The sequence below is a fragment of the Sinohyriopsis cumingii genome, unplaced genomic scaffold, assembly GCF_028554795.1.
Source record: "Sinohyriopsis cumingii isolate HCF-2022 unplaced genomic scaffold, ASM2855479v2 utg000452l, whole genome shotgun sequence".
NCBI classification, from domain to species: domain Eukaryota; kingdom Metazoa; phylum Mollusca; class Bivalvia; order Unionida; family Unionidae; genus Sinohyriopsis; species Sinohyriopsis cumingii.
The window spans coordinates 2,729,046-2,751,970 of record NW_028315901.1 but is presented as its reverse complement, the minus strand read 5'-3'; the positions used below and the strand labels follow the sequence as shown (position 1 = coordinate 2,751,970).

The window sequence follows — 22,925 nt, the reverse complement described above, 5'->3', positions numbered from 1 at the left end:
GTAAAATAAATAAAATTAAAAAAATTAGGATGCGCGTGTTGAAAAAAAAATGATTCAATACAAAAATAAATTAAAATTAAAAAACAAAATAAAATATTGGGATGCCGCGAGTTTCGAACTCGTGACTTCTTGTCTGGCAGACGTTGGTCATAAAAGAACGATCCAAAATAAAAACTTTTTTTAAAAAAGTGAAAAAATAAAATATAAAATAAAAATTGTGATGAGCGAGTTTAATAGAAAGTTTCAACATAATCTTTAAAACAAGATTGAGATGACGCGAGTTTTAAACTCGTGACCTCTTCTTTTGCAGATGGGATTCATAAAAGAAGTTCCAACATAAAGTTAAAATGGTACAAAGACAAATTTTAAAAAATGCATGCGCAATTTGAAATAAAGTTTCAACATAAAAATAAAAGAAAAGTAAGCAACGTTTTAAAACCATGAGATGTAGAGTTTAAAATAAAGTTTGAACAAAAATTTTAAAAAAGAAGTAAATATAAAATATGAAAGTCAAATTGGGATAACACGAATTTTCGAACTCTTGACCTACTTTTTATCCAGTTGGACACAAAAACAAATATGGGTGTTTATATATAAGATTGCAGTTGTCGAACATCGTCAAATATCATTTAGTGAATATTATGAGGATAGTGGTTCAGGACTGGAACGCCATTTTGGTTTAATTTTCGTGTTGCTTTCCAACATTGTGTTGCGTATGCCAAATCGATCATTCTGGTCCATTTCATCCAGTTTTTAAAGCACTTTGTAAAATCTTGTATGTAAACGGTATATCGGCCATGCTAAAGGAAAAAAGGAACCTATTGTTTGCTCATTTCGAATAACCGGTACATATTATGTTGTGCACATTTTCAGCATCTTCTTAATAATTATACCCACAAAAATTCTCTTTTGTGCCAAAGTTAAGAGAGACGAATCTGCCTCGTTGTTTTCAGAATACTTCCATTTATGCAAACAGTACTTTGAGTTTAGTAAATATTAATACTGAACCCTGTTTCTCCACAGCTTGAAATCCTAGATTTATGACAGTATCTGCACATTCAGAAATATCACCATCATTCAGTATACTAAATCGACAATTATAACAACTATTATATTCATATATTTCTATCTTAATTTAATAATCAAATTAGAAATACATAGATCAAAATCAAAGGCCGTATAATGAAATCGTTTATGTTTCCTATATTAGAATGATAAATTGTGTATAATGCCGATCAACGTAGACATGTACATAAAGACGATTATTATACATTTTGACTTCAATATGCTACTTCTCTACACATTCATAACACTATGAGTGATCTATCGAATCAAACGGCTTGTAAAAATAAGTAGAAGACAAAATAATCTGCAAAAAGGATTGCTTAAATATGTATATACCAACCACTGAAGACTTAAAACAGGTTAATATGGGCGAGCACCCTTTTCGGAAACCAGATTGAGCTTCATAGATTATCTCCCTTTCCACGGGCCATGTTGTCAGTCATTTTATTCAAGATAGCACCGACGTTCTTTTTTTAGCACAAGGATACTTGGAACGCCTTGATAATTGCTGGGATCATTTAATACAGTCATTTTGTTTATTTGACAAATAGTAAATTTTACCAAAATACTGCATCCAGATTGAAATACAGAATTAGACAAATGGGTCAATATTGGAGTAGTTTCTGTCACAGTGTGCTCTAATATCTCGTTGAACATAGTCCTAAGTAATTACATGTAGTTTAAAGTATTAACGCGTTAAACTAACGTTTAACAATATAAATATGGTAATATAGGTTTTCAGCCAAGCGCGTGCTCGATCTCACTTAAGTTTTTATATTAGCCTATTATTCCAATATAATTTAATACAATGCAAACATAAACCTAAGAAACGAATTTAGATAGGTCTGCCTCTTCGTGTTGTCAGTATAATTACCGTCTTAAGAGTTTACAAGCAATATAGTACACGTATGACAGGTAAACTGCAAGCAACGATACGAATACGAACTCCTATGGAATTTTTCAGCTCAACACTCTGTCCTATATTGTATCCAAGTCGGTCACATAGTGTGCAATCAAAATAGTTTTGCAAGGGACATTACCTTTCTAGGTTGGTTACTGGTTGAATAATAAGATGTGTGTGTGTTTGTGTCTGTGTCTATATGTTTGTGACTTAAATTTGTAACGTACATTTAACAATTTTTCACTCATAACGTTACGATGACTGCAATGTGGCAGTTCATACTAATGTTCAGCACTGGGACATTATGCCGCAGACATATATCATCATGTACTACCTGAAACCAGGCCGACCTAACCGTAACCACTTAATGCTCAACGCACAGTCATGCAGCTGCTAGTAACATCTGTATTAGTCTTTAGTATGACTCGGACGGGGTTCGAACCCGAGATCTTCCGAGCGGACGCTCTAACCACTTATGCCACCGGAAAGGTCGACAAATACATACATACATACATACATACATACATACATACATACTTACATACATACATACATACATACAACCATACAACCATACATGTGTGTGTTGTGTGTGATTTGGACTTTTAACGTAGCTTTAACAATATTTCAGTCATATCACTACGATGTCTGTATCAGACTTGTAGCATGATGTCCCACCCAGTCACACTATCCTGACACCAGGCCGACCAGTCCTAACACTAACCTCTTAATGCTGAGCGCCAAGCGCGATGCAACTTTTAGTACCATTTTTGTAAGTGTTTGGTATGACTCGGCCGGGGATCGAACACAGGACCTCCCGCATTGTGTCAGGATAATGTGACTGGATGGGACATCATGATACATGTCTGCAGCATGATGCCCAAGTGCTAGACATAACTATAAACTGCCACATTGCAGACATTTAGGGTATATTTTATTTTATATCTGTTCTGCACGAATTATAATTTATGTTAAAGTATGCGAACAGGAATGATGGCATATGGATCATTATAAAAAGTTTAGATTTGACGCACCTTTACATATTTAGAAAGAAAACGTGTGTTATGTGTGTGCGCAATGAAGGATGTAAATGTACACGTTTCGTTGCTTGCGATTTATTTACATTTCATTCATCTAATATATAATCCAACACGGAGAGACACTTCTCTCTATTCGTGCGCTACATATGTAACAACGAAAGCTGATGTTTGAAGATACAACTTTCGAAGCCTCCTACGACCTGTCGTAAATGGCCGAGTGCAGTTCCGATCGAGACATGGTTATTCATAAATGTACTAGGCTAGTACCCTGACTGTCCACTAATGTTATTACAATGGTCAGGTGGCTCCTATAAAAACATTATTGTCATGTGACATAACAAAATGGCGGATCATGGAGACCAGGTAGCGTGATTTTCTACTGGATATGACAAATGAGGATAATTTGTCCTGTATTTGGCACAGGTTGGCAGTTTTGACATATAATAGTTTATATGACCTGCATATAACTTTGCAGTTATAGAGAAAGAATGCACCTAGCCACAGGGTGAAAAGCTTGACGTGTATAGTTTTATATTGCTTGCATATAACTTTGCAGTTATGATGAAGGGATGCACCTTGGCACAGGTTGAAAATCTTGACGTATATAAATGGTACCACTTGCATGTAGCGCACCAACCTAACGACAATTTATGAAGGATGTTATCACCGGAAGAGCAAATATGATCTACTCAAACTTGAGATGGACGCTAGTCCGAACAGACATCGGCCCGCATCCAATGGATTTCAACAATATATTCGCGAGAGTGACCGTAATGACTTCATTAACAACAACCCACACCCCCCATTTATACTATAGGCAATCTAAGCGGCTCATTAAAATACATACTTGATTGTGTCATTATCGTACATCAGCACATTCAAGACTTTTGAAATTTGTCCCAAACCAGTATTTACTTTTGAAATTATGATAGGACATTTGAAATTATTTGGAATATAAATCACAATAATGTCTATTTGGAATATTCACATTTGTAATCTAGATATATGAAATGTCTTTTGTAATTTCTTGTTTAAATTCTTTACTCTGTTTAGTTAAAGATCTAGAGTCGTAACAACAGCAATGACAAGATGTTCAAGATGGATGCCATTGTGCCATACTTCATACAGGATTAACAACATTTCTAGTTATTACGTATATACTATACATTGTAAGAAGGATTTGAAGGAAAGCACAATTTACCAATATAGAGTAAGTATGGTCACGAATTTTAGATTTGGCGGCTATTTTGAAACATAGTTACGCCATTTGTACTGCCTCCGTCATATTGTCAGTGGAAAATCAAGCGGACATTTAAATATAACTAATGTTGCTATGAAACGGAAGGTGTAGAATGTATATATTCGATAATGTTATGTGCAGAGTTTTAGACACTATTTACTATCTATTTAATGAAGTACATTTTAGACAATACACCATTTACAGAGTAATTGTGATCACTAATTAGACTTGTGCCTGCTGTGCTTTGAAACATAGTTGCGCAGGGATTGTTAGGCCATACGTACATATAAACTAAACGTTCACTTAATGTTAATTTCATCTTTGGCGCTCAATAATCAATTGTAGCCTAAACAAAACCGAAGGTCATACAAGTAAATCAGTAATTTCTGTGACATTATCATTTTAACAACTACAGGACTATATTATACTCAAACTACGCATCCCGTATGTTTTGTTGAATAGGATAAGAAAGTGTTGTCCGCATTTCTAAAATCAAGTTTCAAGGTTGCATATCCCTGCTTGTGACCTTGAAAAGTGAGATATAACAAAACAATGTTAATCATAGTATATATTTAGAAAAGTGCAACTGATTATCATGTCAAGGCTTGTAAAGTTCAAGGCCGGGCAGTCAATAATTTAACAGGATGGACAGCTGGTAGGTCAATGTAGAACTATAATATTCACATCATGAAGAAAGGTATAATTAATTAGCCAATACAAGTGTCGGTTTGTACGGATTTGCTAAAAGAAGGACGTTATTTCTTTTTGCCACAAGAGCAATAAATGCGCGATATAGAACCAATAAGACAAGGGTATGAATAAAAATTTTGGATAATAATTACTTTTCTTAAATATATTCGTCTCAGACATCACATACTAAATGTAAGTAATACATGATTTGTGATTATTTACGCAGAGTATCTTTATTTTTTACTTACTCTTTCTATTTTCTCTCTTTCTTCCTGAAAGAAAAGAATAAGTCTGATATTAGAGAACATGATCTAAATCCCTATAATATACTCTCCAGAAAGGGAGAGGACACGCATACACAAATTCGTCATACTCGTCAATGGAAATACAGGGCAAAATACACAGTGTAAGTCATTAAATATACACTGCCTCTCTGAAGTTTGTATTTTATTATTGTTTTCCTGCATTGGCCTCGAACTGTGTGTATAATTATGAAGTCATGCATCTCTCAATTGTCGTGTGGACTGGTATAAGTAAAACGTACCGCGGATGCGGTAATGTGTGATCAGGAAAGTGGGCAAACAAAACCAATATTGTTTTATTTCAGAAAAGTATAGCGTTTTCAAACATGCTCATCTGCTTATTTTTTCGAAGACATTAGCTGTCATTCTGTTTTCCAAACCCATGCTTTTTCTTCAGTATTTGACTAATTTGTATAATTAAAGAGTTTTTTGTTGCACAAATGCCTGCAGAACATTTCTCTCTCTCTTTCTCTCTCTACAATACAGTAAATCCAAAATGATAGTTCAGTACATTGGTATAAATTGGCAGTGTATGTTTATTTCTTACACACAAATGATACAAATGTGTTTTTTGTATGTACTGATGTGGACATTCTTGAAAGACCAAGATAATATGATTACAAATTCTTATCAGGTTTCCTCACTATTTTCATCAAGGAAAAGGGATAGGTAGTACATTATGCAAAGACGACACTGTCCTAATTAAATGCACATTGCACACTTGATACGTCTTCCAGCAGATAATTCTTTGTTGATATTTGAATATTAGAAGAAAGGAAAATAAGAAACTTGCACTTTTCATAACAGTTCATCTTACGCTATGAGATTGTAAGGACCGTTCTCTCTGCATTAGATAATAAAATATTATTTTCGTCAATCGATGTAATTTGGAAAAGAAAAGAAAAACGTGGTTCAAGCACGGTCATAGGACGGCAAAATGCTATTGTACTAGATTTGTATAAATTGGCAGTGTGTGTTTCATTTTTTTTATACAAAATAATGATAACAAGTGTTTTTGTGTCTGTGCTGTTGTGCACATTCTCGAACGATAACGAGAATCTGATTAGCAAATCTTACACTATGGGCATTTCAGACCAATCTGAATACACTTCTTTGGAAGTGTTAGGCAACGTCAACTGCATCATTTTTGTCAAAGCTGATTGATTTATGTCCCTATATATGGAGCATGGACGTAATGCTATAATTATCGGCGTGGATAAGTATAAAACGTGATGATTTTTATGACAAAACAAGATGTCAAACATAGTCGAGTGCACATATGTTTGTTTAACCATCTTTATACGGGCTGAATCCAATGAACCATTATTAATGCCAAAATATGTATTATATCTTGATGAAATATATCTGTAATAATTGTGTCATTTGTCTTGTATAAATGGCTGATATAACTCATTCACAATTGCATGATTCTGACCAGAATTAGTTGTACTATCCCCACCAAATTAATGAATAAACATCAAATGTATATTAGCCGTAAATTCAAGATGGCTGACAGCAGTTAATTCGACTTCATTTAAAGATTGAAGAAAACGCGATGTATAAATATAATGATATTGATGCAACTAACGTAGGACACCAAGTCAATTGGTGGCTAAAAGCACAATATAAAAATCAAAATCACTAATGAAAAAACAATCCACATATCTGCTAAAAAATATTCCTATCATCTGGCAGACTTTCGATTAAAATTAAAGTAAACGTTTTCGGTACCGAAGCATTAAGGGATAAACAAATTGATAAACAGTTCCACTTTGAAAACATCAATGATTAAATATAAATAAAATGATTAAATACAAATAAAATGATTAAATACAAATAAAAAGGTCATGAGGATACTGCATATAGTATTTGTTGTATTCACGCATCATTCAAATTAGAATTTTGTATTGTAAGGAACACTTTGTAAAAAACACAACAAAATGGTTTTGGATGAAATAGCAGGTTGAATGATGATTCTTTTATTTTATGTTATTATTATAGGGTTTAAAGTCATCTTTCAGCACAAGATAGGCTATGCATGACGGCCAGTATAAACGGTGGAAAAAACCCGGGGAAACCCAGGAAAGAACCATGAGAAACTACTGGCAAGCCTTTTCACATACCCACATTGGCCAAGCCCGAGAGGCGAACCCACGCAGACAGACGTGAGATAGCAGTGATCCGAAATGGTGAGCGCTTCAGACCACTCGGCCACAATATGACCTCAGATCGGACACAGATTTATCATAGTAATTATCTTAGTGAACATTTCATGTTAACATGATCATCCATTTAGCAGTAACGATGATGACAAGGTTTACAATATGGCCATCATTGCCGGAAATTCAAGTATGCATATTTAATTGTTGATTTTCCCGTCTAATATGCAGTTAAAATACTAATTAAAAGACTCATTTGTTCGTTTAATATATGTTTCGGTGCACACTTTTAAGTCGATTAAAAAGAAGGTACAACCCGACTAGTTGCATTTTATTTGTTTTAGAACTTATCTCGTAATGACGAGGTTTCTCTGATATTCTTCTTTCTTCCATCCACATTTGATTTTGAATGGGTAATATAGCATTCGATACATCTGTCCAATCTGTCTTTCAGTATCGCACACCTAGAATGTTGTCTTTGTACATAAAGCCTGAAAGTACTATTGATAATGAAATATTCGATAAACAGTCAGCTGTTAAAATACCAGGAATTATTTATTGCTATAAATTTGAAAACTAGTGTGTCATTTAATTTATTAAGATTAGTAACGGGTCTGAGGATGCGATTGTGTTGCATACAGTATCTGCTGAAAATTGGCGATTTTGTAGATACGGTCTAATGAGGGATACCGTTAAATAGTGACTATGGTTGTCTAGGAAAATGGCACTACGTACCGCTAATAAATTATACTTGATTGTGACAACGTTTTGGACAGAATGCTGAGATTGCAGATGAATTGTGATGTGATGTGATTGGGATTTTTAACCTAGATTTAACAGCATTTCAGTCAGCAGAAGAATTTGGTGTGCAAAGTGACTGCAAACGTAACAGAGATGGACAATCCATGTACTATGCCGATGAAATCTGCTATATGCCGAGAGTAATACAAGACAGTATCAGCATACATGTAAAAATGTAAAACAATTATAAAAATTGTGATGAGCGAGTTCAAAAGAACGTTTTAACATGAAAACAAACAAAAAAAGTTAAAAATAAAATAAAAAATTGGGATGCCTTAAGTTTCGAACTCGCAACCTCTTGTTTGACAGACGTTAGTAATAAAAGATAGTTTCAATATAACAAAATGGGAAGCCGCAAGTTTCGAACTCGAGACTTCTTGCGAACGTTTAAACATAAATATAAAAAGCAGGAAATATCGCAATAAACTTTGGAATGCGCGAGTTGAAAAGGAAGTTCAAACATGAAGAAGTAACAAAAAACAAAGTAGATGCTGCAACATTCGAACTAGCGAAATATTGTTTGGCAAGCGTAGTAAGAAAAGAAAGTTTCCACATAAATTTTAAAAAAGAAATAATAAAAACAAAACTGCGATGCCGCGTGAATTAGACTCGGAACCTAGTGTTTGGCAGGCGTTAGTCATAAAGAAAGTTTGAAAATAAACAAATTGGGTGCCGCGAATTTAGAACTGACAACTTGTTACTTAGCAAACGTTAGTATAGAAGAAAGTAAGTAGTTACCGGGTGCGAACCTTGTTTCTTCTAGCATTTCAACTTAAACAATAAAAAAATTAAAATTGAAAACTTGCGATCAGCGACTTTGAAAGAAAGATTCAACATTTTAAAAAGTAAAAATTATAACAAGATTGGGATGACGCGAGCATTGAGCTCGTTACCTCGTGTTTGGCAGACGGAAGTAATAAATAAAGTTCAAACATGAAAATAAAAAGTTTACAAATGGCAATTGGATGAGCGAGTTGAAAAGAAAGTTTCAACATCAAACTAAATGAAAGGTAAAAAAGAAAACAACAAAATGGTTATGCGAGTTCAAAAGAATGTATGCACATACAAATTAAATCAGAAGCAAAATTAAAATATAAAAGAAAACTTGATATCCTTATCTAGTAGATATTACGGAGACAGTGGTTCAGGCCTGGAACGCCATTTTGGTTTAATTTTCGTGTTGATTTTTCTTAATAGTTTTCAACATTATGCTGAGTATGAATAATCTATAATTAAAATATCATGTTTTAAAGTAATTTGTAACGTCACGAATAAAAAAGGATATCGGCCAAATTTACCGGTATGGAATGCAAAAGAAAACATATCGTTTTGTAATTTCGAATAACTTTTACCAAATCTGTTCTGCAAATTTTCAGTATGAGTATAATAATGATAGCTACACAAATTTTGTTCTGTGGTATAAATAGGAGAGACAGTACTTAGAGTTTACTCAATAGTAATCTTGAACCTCTTCAACACAACTTGAATTTCTAGAGTTTTGATAATATCTGTACAATTAGCAATAACACCACCAGATAGTATAAGTTATGGCAATGGTATATATATATATATATATATATATATATATATATATATATATATATATATATATATATATATATATATATATATATCTTTGGTAATAAAATAATTGACATATTCGTCATTAAAATAATAATAATGTAATTGTTTTTGTTTCGTATGTTACAAGGATAAATTGTATATAATGCTTAAAAACGTAGACAGATAGCAGATACACAAACACTATTTATGTACATTGAATATATCCAATGAAAAAACTTTGTCGATACCCTACTTCTCTAAACATTCCTAACACTATGAGAGATAATCAAAGCAAATGACTTGAAACAAGTCAGTTGATGACAAAATAATATGAAACCAGGTATGCGTAACAATTTATAAACCAATGTTTCAGTTATAACCATTTAATATGGCGTGTCCCTTTTCGGAATCCAGTTTGAGCTTGATATATTATCCCCCCTTCACTTGCCCATGCTGGCATTCGTTATTAAAGAAAGCGCTGTCGTTCTTATTTTGCACAACGATGTGTGGAAGGCTCTGCCAATTTTTGAGATCTTTTAATACATTATATATATATATATATATATATATATATATATATATATATATATATATATATATATATATATACATACATATATGATAGCATGTACCCACGCATGCCTGCAAGACTAAAATATATAATTAAACAAGTGGGTCAATACTGGAGCAGTTTATGTCACAATGTGTTTTAATATACCATTGAACATACTCCAGTGTATATACGTATATCTTAAAGTTATAACACCTTAAAGTACTAACTCGACCCTTTCATTTAAATATTATTAGTGAACAGCTGCTTTCTAGAGATAAATTCATTGATTCTTAATAAATGCTAAAATGCCTTAATTGCTCACGTAACAACAGAAACCGTGCAGACGTTATATCTTGTGTGGCTTCGTTTTTGCTTTAGGGACTACGCATCGCGTATGTTTTGATGAATATGTTAAAAAATAAAGTGTTTCCGGTATTTATAAAATTGTATTCCGGTAGCGGAAACAAGTTGTATGATTACATTTTGCTTCTTGTGAAATTAAACTTTCGGATCAAACAAACAATATTAGCCACATTATACATTAGGAAAAAGAAAGCCACTAATTATCATTACAATGCTTGTAAAATTATGAACCAGACAGTCAATAATTTAAAAGGACGGCCAGCTGGTCTGACAATGTCATATTATAATAAGCACAGATTGAGACAAACGTTTGACACCCACATTTTTGCCATAGCGCGAGTGTTCTGGACTTCAAGCTTTTAAACGTACACAATTTGGATGGTTGATTAACATTAATATACCACAGGAAAATTTGTTTTGCACAAGACACGTCATGGCCTCAACTGAAAAAATATATATTTGTAGCTAATGTGCATTATCAGATTGTATTCTTTGAAAGTACAGACACAACGTTTAAATTAATGTTACTTCGCTAGTTCCTCTCCGTGGATCTGACAAACATTTAAGTAATATAACCCACGTTGAAATACATGTCAACTAGTCTTGTTATAGAAGTTCGTTGTACTAATCTCGTGATAACTGTAGTCGTGGTTGGTCGGAGATAGCGCACTAACCTAACGACAATGTATGAAGGATGTTATCACCGGAAGAGCAAATATGATCTAATCAAATTTGAGATGGACGCTAGTCTGAACAGACGTCGGTCCGCATCCATTGGATGTCAACCATATATTCGCGAGAGTGGCGGTAATGACTTCATGAATAACCCCCCATTTATACAATAGGCAATGAAAGCGGCTCATTAAAAGACATACTTGTTTGTGTCATTGTGGTATAAAAGCACATTCAAACTATTGTAACTTCAACGCATTTAGTGTATTGTACGTCATCACGGTGCGGACTACTGGTACATAAGCACATTCAAGACTTTTGAAATTAATTCCAATCCATTCTTTACTTTTTGGAATTATGATAGGACATTTGAGATTATTTGGAATATAAATCACAATAATATCTGTTGGGAATTTTCACATTTGTAATCTAGAGATATGAAATGTCTGTTGTAATTTCCTTCTTTAACTTGTTTACTGTATTTAAGTAAAGATCTAGAGTCGTAACAACAGCAATGACAAGATGTTCAAGATGGATGTCATTGTGCCATAATTCATATAAGATTAACAACATTTCTAGTTAGTACGTACATACTGTAAATCGTAAGAAGGATTTGAACGAAAGCACAATGTAGACTTGAACAGTCATGAGGAATACGTAGTTATTCCAAGCTTGTCAGGATGCCAATTGGCAAACATATTACCAGCAGCGTGGGATTTTAAAAAATAAATTAAAACCAAATAAATCTCAACATTAATATCTCGGCGAAATCTCTATGCTGATATAATCACTGATTCAGGAAAAATATTGATAACAAGGTTTTCAAGATCATCACTGTGACAGGAATATTCGATGCCTGAAAAGCATCGCTTGGACCAACTTAATTTCACACGACCATCCATAAAGGAGGAGCGGGTTTCACATGAATTTTAATGATATCCGTTATTTAATATTTTAGAACGAATAGCAGCAACAAACTCCTTGTACTGACTGACAAATAGCAGAGCTATCGCACAAATTTGGACTGCAACAGATATATTTTCAGGATAAATTAAACACACATTTCGATATAACACAGGTTGCCATGAAAGATAAGGCTTAGAAAGTATATATTTGACAATGTTCTGTAGAGTGTTTTAGATACTATTTAATACCTATGAAACCAAATACACTTTAGAAAATTTACCAATATACAATAAGTATGGTCACGAATTTGAGATTTGGAGGCTGTGTTTTGAAACATAGTTAAGCCAATTGTACTACCTCCTTCATATTTTCAGTGGAAAACAAGCGGGCATTTAAATATAACACATGTTGCCATGAAAGGGAGGGAGTAGAATGTGTATATTCGATAATGTTATGTGCAGACTTTTGGACACTATTTACTATCTATTTAATGAAGTACATTTTAGACAATATACCATTTACAGAGTAAGTGTGGTCATTAATTAGATTTGTGCCTGCCGTGTTTTGAAACATAGTTGCGCAAGGATGGTTAGGTCATATGCACATATAAACTAAACGTTCAGTTAATATTAATATATTGTTTTGGTGCTCAATAATCAAAACAAAACCGAAGGTCATACAAGTAAATCGGTAATTTTTGTGACATTATCATGTTAACAACGACAGGACTATTTTATACTCAAGTTACGTATCCCGTGTGTCTTGTTGAATAGGACAAGAAAGTGTTGTCCGTATTTCTAAAATCAAGTTTCATGGTTACATATCCCTGCTTGTGACCTTGAAATGTGAGATATAACAAAACAATGCTAATAATAGTATACTAGTGACTTGAAATGTGAGATATAACAAAACAATGTTGGTCATAGTATATATTTAGAAATGTGCAACTGATTATCATGTCAAGGCCTGTAAGGTTCAAGGCCGGGTAGTCAATAATTGAACAGGATGGACAGCTGGTCGGTCAATGCAGAATTATAATAGTCACATCATGAAACAAACGTATAATTAATTAGCCCATAAAAGTGTCCGTTTGTAAGTATTTACTGAAAGAAGGACGTTACTTCTTTTTCACACAAGAGCACTAAATGTGCTATATAGAACCAATATGACAAGGGTTTGAATATAACCCTTCCTTGGTAAGTGGTAAAGGTGAGGAAATTGTGGAGAATAATTACTTTTCATAAATATATTCGTCTTAGACATCACATACTAAATGCAAGTAATGCATGATTTCTGCTTATTTACGCAGAGTATATCTATTTTTACTTACCCTTTCTTTTTTCTCTCTTTCTTCCTGAAAGAAAATAAAAAGTCTGATATTAGAGAAGATGATATAAATCCCTTTCATATGCTCTCCAGTAATGGAGACGACACGCATACACAATTTCGTCATACTCGTAAATGGAAATACACGGCCAAATAAACAGAGTAAGTCATTACATAAAACAAAGTAATCCCAAATAGTTGTCGTTTTACATAATGTATTGCACGCTTTGCGTCGTACGTAAGTCTTTGAATTGGAACTTTTGTTTCCTTTCTTTATCCTGTAATGTTTCATCAATTTGGTACTATATCAATGGAGACAAAAAGTAAAGTGCGCTGCTAATTCCAACAACAAATTAAACGGCAGATAGAACATCATCAAATATAGACTGCTTTTCTGAAGTTTGTGTTTTATTATTGTTTCACTGCGTTTTCCCTCGAACTGTGTGCATAATTATGAGTCATGCATCTCTCAATTGTCATGTGGACTTATATAAGGAAAACGTACCGCGGATGTGGTAAGGTGTGATCAGGAAAGTGGGCAGATACAACGAATATTGTTTTACTTCAGAATAGAATAACGTTTTCAAAAATGCTCATCTGCTTATTTTTTCGAAGACATTAGCTGTCATTCTGTTTTCCAAATCCATGCTCTTTCTTCAGTTTGATTAATTTGTATAATTAAACAGTTTTTGTTGCACAAATGCCTGCATAACATTTCTCTCTCTCTCTCTCTCTCTACAGTACAGTATATCCAAAATGATAGGTCAGTACATTGGTATAAATTGGCAGTGTATGCTTATTTCTTACACACAAACGATACAAATCTGTTTTTTGTATGTGCTGGTGTGGACATTCTTGAAAAACAAAGATAATATGATTAGAAAATCTTATCAGGTTTCCTCACTATTCTCATCAAGGAAAAGGATCCTTTGTTGATATTTGAATAAAGGAAATAAGAAACGTGCACTTTTCAAAACAGTTATCGTACACTATGAGATTGTTAAAACCTTTATCTCTACATTAAATCATGAAATGTTATTTTCGTCAATCCATGTAATTTGAAAAATGAAAAACAAAATGTGGATCAAACACGGTCATAGGACGGCAAATACTATTTTACTAGATTGGTATAAATGGGCAGTGTGTGTTTTATACAAAATAATGATACAAAAGTGTTTTTGTGTCTATGCTGGTGTGCACATTCTCGAACGATAACGAGAATCTGATTAGAAAATCTTACACTATGGGTATTTTAGACCAATCTGAATACACTTCTATGGAAGTGTTAGGGAACGTCAACTGCATCATTTTTGTCAAAGTTGATTGATTCGTGTTCCTAAATCTGGAGCATGGACTTACATGCTATAATTATCGGAATGGATAAGTATAAAACGTGATGATTTTATGACAAAACAAGATGTCAACCATAGTCGCGTGCACATCAGCAAGTTAGATGTCTATTTACTTAACTATCTATATGCTGGCTTAATCCAATGAACCATTATTAATGCCATAATATGTGTTATATGTTGATGAAACATATCTGTAAAAATTGTATAATTTGTTTTGTATAAATGGCTGATATAACTCATTCAAAAGGCATGATTCTTACTAGAATTCGTTGTACTATCCCCACCGAAATAAACATCAAATGTATATTAGCCGTAAATTCAAGATGGATGACAGCAGTTAATTCGACTTCATTTAAAGACTGAAGAAAACGCGATGTTTAAATATAATGATATTGATGTAACTAACGTTGGACACCGAGTCCAATGGTAGCTAAAAGCACAATATCAAAATCAAAATCATTAATGCAAATACAATCCACATAGCTCCTAAGAAATATTCCTATCATTTGACAGACTTTCGATTAAAATTAAAGCAAAGGTTTTCGGTACCGAAACATTAAGAGATAAATAAATTGATAAACAGTTCCACTTGAAAACATCAATGATTAAATAAAAATAAAATGATTAAATACAAATAAAATGATTACGTACAAATAAAATGGTTAAGTACAAATAAAATGATTAAATACAAATAAAATGATTACGTACAAATAAAATGATTAAGTATCAATAAAAAGGCCATGAGGATACTGCATAAGTATTTGTTATTTTCACGCATCATTCAGATTAGAATTTTGTATTGTAAGGAACACTTCGTAAAAATAAAACACAGCAAAATGGTTTTGGATGAAATAGCATATGGAGAAATGACTGTTTCATTTTATGTTATTATTATAGGGTTTAACGTCATTTGTCAGCACATGATATCCTATACACGACGGCCAGTATAAAAAGTGGAGATAAAACCTGGGGAAACCCCAGAAAGAACCACGAGAAACTACTGGCAAGCCTTCTCACATATCCACATTGGCCGAGCCCGAAAGGCGAACCCACGCAGACAGACATGAGGTAGCAGTTATCCGAAAGGGTGAGCGCTTTAGACCACTTGGCCACAATATGACCTCAAATCGGCACCACTGTTATCATAGTAAGTATCTTAGTGAACATCTCATGTTAACATGACCATCCATTCAGCAATAGCGACGATGAAAAGATTTACAAGATGGCCACCATTGCCGGAAATGCAATTATGCATATTTTATTGTTGATTTTCCCGTTTATTATGCAGTTAAAATACTAATTAAAAGACTCATTTGTTCGTATAATATCTGTTTCGTGAACAGTTTTAACGTCGATTAAAAAGAAGATACAACACCACTCGTTTTCTTTTATTTGTTTTAGAACTTATCTCATAATGACGAGGTTTCCTCTGATATTATTATTTATTATCTTCCTCTGATATTCCTCTTTCTTCCATCCACATTTGATTTTGAATGGGTAATATGACATTCGATACATCTGGCTAATCTGTATTTCAGTATCGCACGCCTATAATGTTGTATTTGTGCATAAAGATTGGAAGTACTTTTGATAATGAAATTTTCAATAAACAGTCAGCTGTTAAAATATCAGGAATCATTTATTGCTATAAATTTGAAAAATGGTGTGTTATTTTAATTTTTAAAAATTATTAACAGGTCTGAGGATGTAATTGTGTTGCATACGGTATCTGCTGAAAATTGGCGTTTTTGTACCTATGGTCTCATGAGGGATACCATTAGGTAGCGACTAGGATTGTCTCGGAAAATCGCACTACCTCCTGCTAATAAATTATACTTGATTGTGACAACGTTTCGGACAGAATACTGAGATTGCAGATGAATTTGGTGTGCAAAGTGACTGCAAACGTAACAGAAAGGGACAATCCATGTACTATGCCGATGAAATCTGCTATATGCCGGGAGTAATAAAAGACAGTATCAGCATACATCTAAAAATGTTAAACAATGATAAAAAAAAATTGTGATGAGCGAGATCAAAAGACCGTTTTAACATGAAAACAAACAAAAAAGTTAGAAATAAAATAAATAATTGGGATGCCTTAAGTTTCGAACTCTCAGCCTCTTGTTTGACAGACGTTAGTAATAAAAGATAGTTTCAATATAACAAAATGGGAAGCCGCAAGTTTCGAACTCTAGACTACTTGCGAATGTTTAAACATAAATATCAAAAGTAAGAAATAACACAATAAAACTTTGGAATGCGCGAGTTTAAAAGAAAGTTAAACATGAACAAGTAACGAACAACAAAGTAGATACTGCAACTTTCGAACTAACGGATTCTTGTTTGGCAAGCGTAGTAAGAAAAGAAAGTTTCCACATACAAATTAAAAAAGAAATAATACAAACAAAACTGCGATGCCGAGAGAATCAAACTCGGAACCTAGTGTTTGGCAGGCCTTATTCATAAAGAAACTTTCAAAATAAACAAATGGAGTGCCGCGAATTTCGAACTGACAACTTGTTCCTTAGCAAATTTTGGTATAGAAGAAAGTCAGTAGTTAATGGGTGCGAACCTTGTTTCTTCTAGTATTTCAACTTAAACAGTAAAATAATTAAGATTGAAAAATTGCGACCAGCGAGCTTGAAAGAAAGATTCAACATTAGATTTTAAAAAAATATAATCCGATTGGGATGACGCGAGACTTTAACTCGTTACCTCGTGTTTGGCAGACGGAAGTCATAAAAGAAGGTTCCAGCATGAAAATAAAAAGTTTATAAAAGGCAATTGGATGCGCGAGTTGAAAAGAAAAAAATTTTCAACATCAAGCTAAAAGAAAAGTAAAAAGAAAACAACAAAATGAGATACGCGAGTTCAAAAGATTGTATGCACATACAAATTAAATCAGAAGCAAAATTAAAATATAAAAGAAAACTTGATATGCCTTATCTAGTAAATATTACGGAGACAGTGGTTCAGGCCTGGGACGCCATTTTGGTTTAATTTTCGTGTTGGTTTTTCTTAATAGCTTTCAACATTATGCTGAGTATGAATAATCTATAATTAAAATATCATGTTTTAAAATAATTTGTAACGTCACGAATAAAAAAGGATATCTGCCATATTTACCGGTATGGAATGTAAAAGAAAACATATCGTTTTGTAATTTCGAATAACTTTTACCAAATCTGTTCTGCAAATTTTCAGTATGAGTATAATAATGATAACTACACAAATTGTGTTCTGTGGCAAAAATAGGAGAGACAGTACTTTGAGTTTACTCAATAGTAATCTTGAACCTCTTCAACACAACTTGAATCTCTAGAGAGTTTTGATAATATCTGTACAATTAGCAATAACACCACCAGATAGTATAAATTATGGCAATGGTATATATATATATATATATATATATATATATATATATATATATATATATATATATATATATATATATATATATATATATATATATATATATATATATATATATATATATATCTTTGGTAATAACATAATTGACATATTCGTCATTAAAATAATAATAATGTAATTGTTTTTGTTTCGTACGTTACAAGGAGAAATTGTATATAATGCTTAAAAACGTAGACAGATACCAGATACACAAACACTATTTCTGTACATTGAATATATCCAATGAAAAAACTTTTTCGATACCCTACTTCTCTAAACATTCCTAACACTATGAGAGATAATCAAAGCAAATGACTTGAAACAAGTCAGTTGATGACAAAATAATATGAAACCAGGTATGCGTAACAATTTATAAACCAATGTTTCAGTTATAACCATTTAATATGGCGTGTCCCTTTTCGGAATCCAGTTTGAGCTTGATATATTATCCCCCCTTCACTTGCCCATGCTGGCATTCGTTATTAAAGAAAGCGCTGTCGTTCTTATTTTGCACAACGATGTGTGGAAGGCTCTGCCAATTTTTGAGATCTTTTAATACATTATATATATATATATATATATATATATATATATATATATATATATATATATATATATATATATATATATATATATATATATATATATATATATATATATATATACATACATATATGATAGCATGTACCCACGCATGCCTGCAAGACTAAAATATATAATTAAACAAGTGGGTCAATACTGGAGCAGTTTATGTCACAATGTGTTTTAATATACCATTGAACATACTCCAGTGTATATACGTATATCTTAAAGTTATAACACCTTAAAGTACTAACTCGACCCTTTCATTTAAATATTATTAGTGAACAGCTGCTTTCTAGAGATAAATTCATTGATTCTTAATAAATGCTAAAATGCCTTTATTGCTCACGTAACAACAGAAACCGTGCAGACGTTATATCTTGTGTGGCTTCGTTTTTGCTTTAGGGACTACGCATCGCGTATGTTTTGATGAATATGTTAAAAAATAAAGTGTTTCCGGTATTTATAAAATTGTATTCCGGTAGCGGAAACAAGTTGTATGATTACATTTTGCTTCTTGTGAAATTAAACTTTCGGATCAAACAAACAATATTAGCCACATTATACATTTGGAAAAAGAAAGCCACTAATTATCATTACAATGCTTGTAAAATTATGAACCAGACAGTCAATAATTTAAAAGGACGGCCAGCTGGTCTGACAATGTCATATTATAATAAGCACAGATTGAGACAAACGTTTGACACCCACATTTTTGCCATAGCGCGAGTGTTCTGGACTTCAAGCTTTTAAACGTACACAATTTGGATGGTTGATTAACATTAATATACCACAGGAAAATTTGTTTTGCACAAGACACGTCATGACCTCAACTGAAAAAATATATATTTGTAGCTAATGTGCATTATCAGATTGTATTCTTTGAAAGTACAGACACAACGTTTAAATTAATGTTACTTCGCTAGTTCCTCTCCGTGGATCTGACAAACATTTAAGTAATATAACCCACGTTGAAATACATGTTAACTAGTCTTGTTATAGAAGTTCGTTGTACTAATCTCGTGATAACTGTAGTCGTGGTTGGTCGGAGATAGCGCACTAACCTAACGACAATGTATGAAGGATGTTATCACCGGAAGAGCAAATATGATCTAATCAAATTTGAGATGGACGCTAGTCTGAACAGACGTCGGTCCGCATCCACTGGATGTCAACCATATATTCGCGAGAGTGGCGGTAATGACTTCATGAATAACCCCCCATTTATACAATAGGCAATGAAAGCGGCTCATTAAAAGACATACTTGTTTGTGTCATTGTGGTATAAAAGCACATTCAAACTATTGTAACTTCAACGCATTTAGTGTATTGTACGTCATCACGGTGCGGACTACTGGTACATAAGCACATTCAAGACTTTTGAAATTAATTCCAATCCATTCTTTACTTTTTGGAATTATGATAGGACATTTGAGATTATTTGGAATATAAATCACAATAATATCTGTTGGGAATTTTCACATTTGTAATCTAGAGATATGAAATGTCTGTTGTAATTTCCTTCTTTAACTTGTTTACTGTATTTAAGTAAAGATCTAGAGTCGTAACAACAGCAATGACAAGATGTTCAAGATGGATGTCATTGTGCCATAATTCATATAAGATTAACAACATTTCTAGTTAGTACGTACATACTGTAAATCGTAAGAAGGATTTGAACGAAAGCACAATGTAGACTTGAACAGTCATGAGGAATACGTAGTTATTCCAAGCTTGTCAGGATGCCAATTGGCAAACATATTACCAGCAGCGTGGGATTTTAAAAAATAAATTAAAACCAAATAAATCTCAACATTAATATCTCGGCGAAATCTCTATGCTGATATAATCACTGATTCAGGAAAAATATTGATAACAAGGTTTTCAAGATCATCACTGTGACAGGAATATTCGATGCCTGAAAAGCATCGCTTGGACCAACTTAATTTCACACGACCATTCATAAAGGAGGAGCGGGTTTCACATGAATTTTAATGATATCCGTTATTTAATATTTTAGAACGAATAGCAGCAACAAACTCCTTGTACTGACTGACAAATAGCAGAGCTATCGCACAAATTTGGACTGCAACAGATATATTTTCAGGATAAATTAAACACACATTTCGATATAACACAGGTTGCCATGAAAGATAAGGCTTAGAAAGTATATATTTGACAATGTTCTGTAGAGTGTTTTAGATACTATTTAATACCTATGAAACCAAATACACTTTAGAAAATTTACCAATATACAATAAGTATGGTCACGAATTTGAGATTTGGAGGCTGTGTTTTGAAACATAGTTAAGCCAATTGTACTACCTCCTTCATATTTTCAGTGGAAAACAAGCGGGCATTTAAATATAACACATGTTGCCATGAAAGGGAGGGAGTAGAATGTGTATATTCGATAATGTTATGTGCAGACTTTTGGACACTATTTACTATCTATTTAATGAAGTACATTTTAGACAATATACCATTTACAGAGTAAGTGTGGTCATTAATTAGATTTGTGCCTGCCGTGTTTTGAAACATAGTTGCGCAAGGATGGTTAGGTCATATGCACATATAAACTAAACGTTCAGTTAATATTAATATATTGTTTTGGTGCTCAATAATCAAAACAAAACCGAAGGTCATACAAGTAAATCGGTAATTTTTGTGACATTATCATGTTAACAACGACAGGACTATTGTATACTCAAGTTACGTATCCCGTGTGTCTTGTTGAATAGGATAAGAAAGTGTTGTCCGTATTTCTAAAATCAAGTTTCATGGTTACATATCCCTGCTTGTGACCTTGAAATGTGAGATATAACAAAACAATGCTAATAATAGTATACTAGTGACTTGAAATGTGAGATATAACAAAACAATGTTGGTCATAGTATATATTTAGAAATGTGCAACTGATTATCATGTCAAGGCCTGTAAGGTTCAAGGCCGGGTAGTCAATAATTGAACAGGATGGACAGCTGGTCGGTCAATGCAGAATTATAATAGTCACATCATGAAACAAACGTATAATTAATTAGCCCATAAAAGTGTCCGTTTGTAAGTATTTACTGAAAGAAGGACGTTACTTCTTTTTCACACAAGAGCACTAAATGTGCTATATAGAACCAATATGACAAGGGTTTGAATATAACCCTTCCTTGGTAAGTGGTAAAGGTGAGGAAATTGTGGAGAATAATTACTTTTCATAAATATATTCGTCTTAGACATCACATACTAAATGCAAGTAATGCATGATTTCTGCTTATTTACGCAGAGTATATCTATTTTTACTTACCCTTTCTTTTTTCTCTCTTTCTTCCTGAAAGAAAATAAAAAGTCTGATATTAGAGAAGATGATATAAATCCCTTTCATATGCTCTCCAGTAATGGAGACGACACGCATACACAATTTCGTCATACTCGTAAATGGAAATACACGGCCAAATAAACAGAGTAAGTCATTACATAAAACAAAGTAATCCCAAATAGTTGTCGTTTTACATAATGTATTGCACGCTTTGCGTCGTACGTAAGTCTTTGAATTGGAACTTTTGTTTCCTTTCTTTATCCTGTAATGTTTCATCAATTTGGTACTATATCAATGGAGACAAAAAGTAAAGTGCGCTGCTAATTCCAACAACAAATTAAACGGCAGATAGAACATCATCAAATATAGACTGCTTTTCTGAAGTTTGTGTTTTATTATTGTTTCACTGCGTTTTCCCTCGAACTGTGTGCATAATTATGAGTCATGCATCTCTCAATTGTCATGTGGACTTATATAAGGAAAACGTACCGCGGATGTGGTAAGGTGTGATCAGGAAAGTGGGCAGATACAACGAATATTGTTTTACTTCAGAATAGAATAACGTTTTCAAAAATGCTCATCTGCTTATTTTTTCGAAGACATTAGCTGTCATTCTGTTTTCCAAATCCATGCTCTTTCTTCAGTTTGATTAATTTGTATAATTAAACAGTTTTTGTTGCACAAAT

At 33.0% G+C, this 22,925-nt stretch overlaps 1 protein-coding gene across 3 annotated transcripts in view; it reads right to left on the bottom strand.

Moving 5' to 3' along the window:
• LOC149774027 (E3 ubiquitin-protein ligase TRIM45-like) overlaps positions 1–22,925 on the bottom strand; it is a 204,706-nt gene that overhangs the window by 5,015 nt on the left and 176,766 nt on the right. For all 3 annotated transcript variants that reach the window (XM_089945912.1, XM_089945913.1, XM_089945914.1), the window contains one exon: positions 5,185–5,208. In XM_089945912.1, coding sequence (XP_089802038.1) covers positions 5,185–5,208 — 24 coding nt within the window. The remainder of the gene's footprint in view (positions 1–5,184; positions 5,209–22,925) is intronic.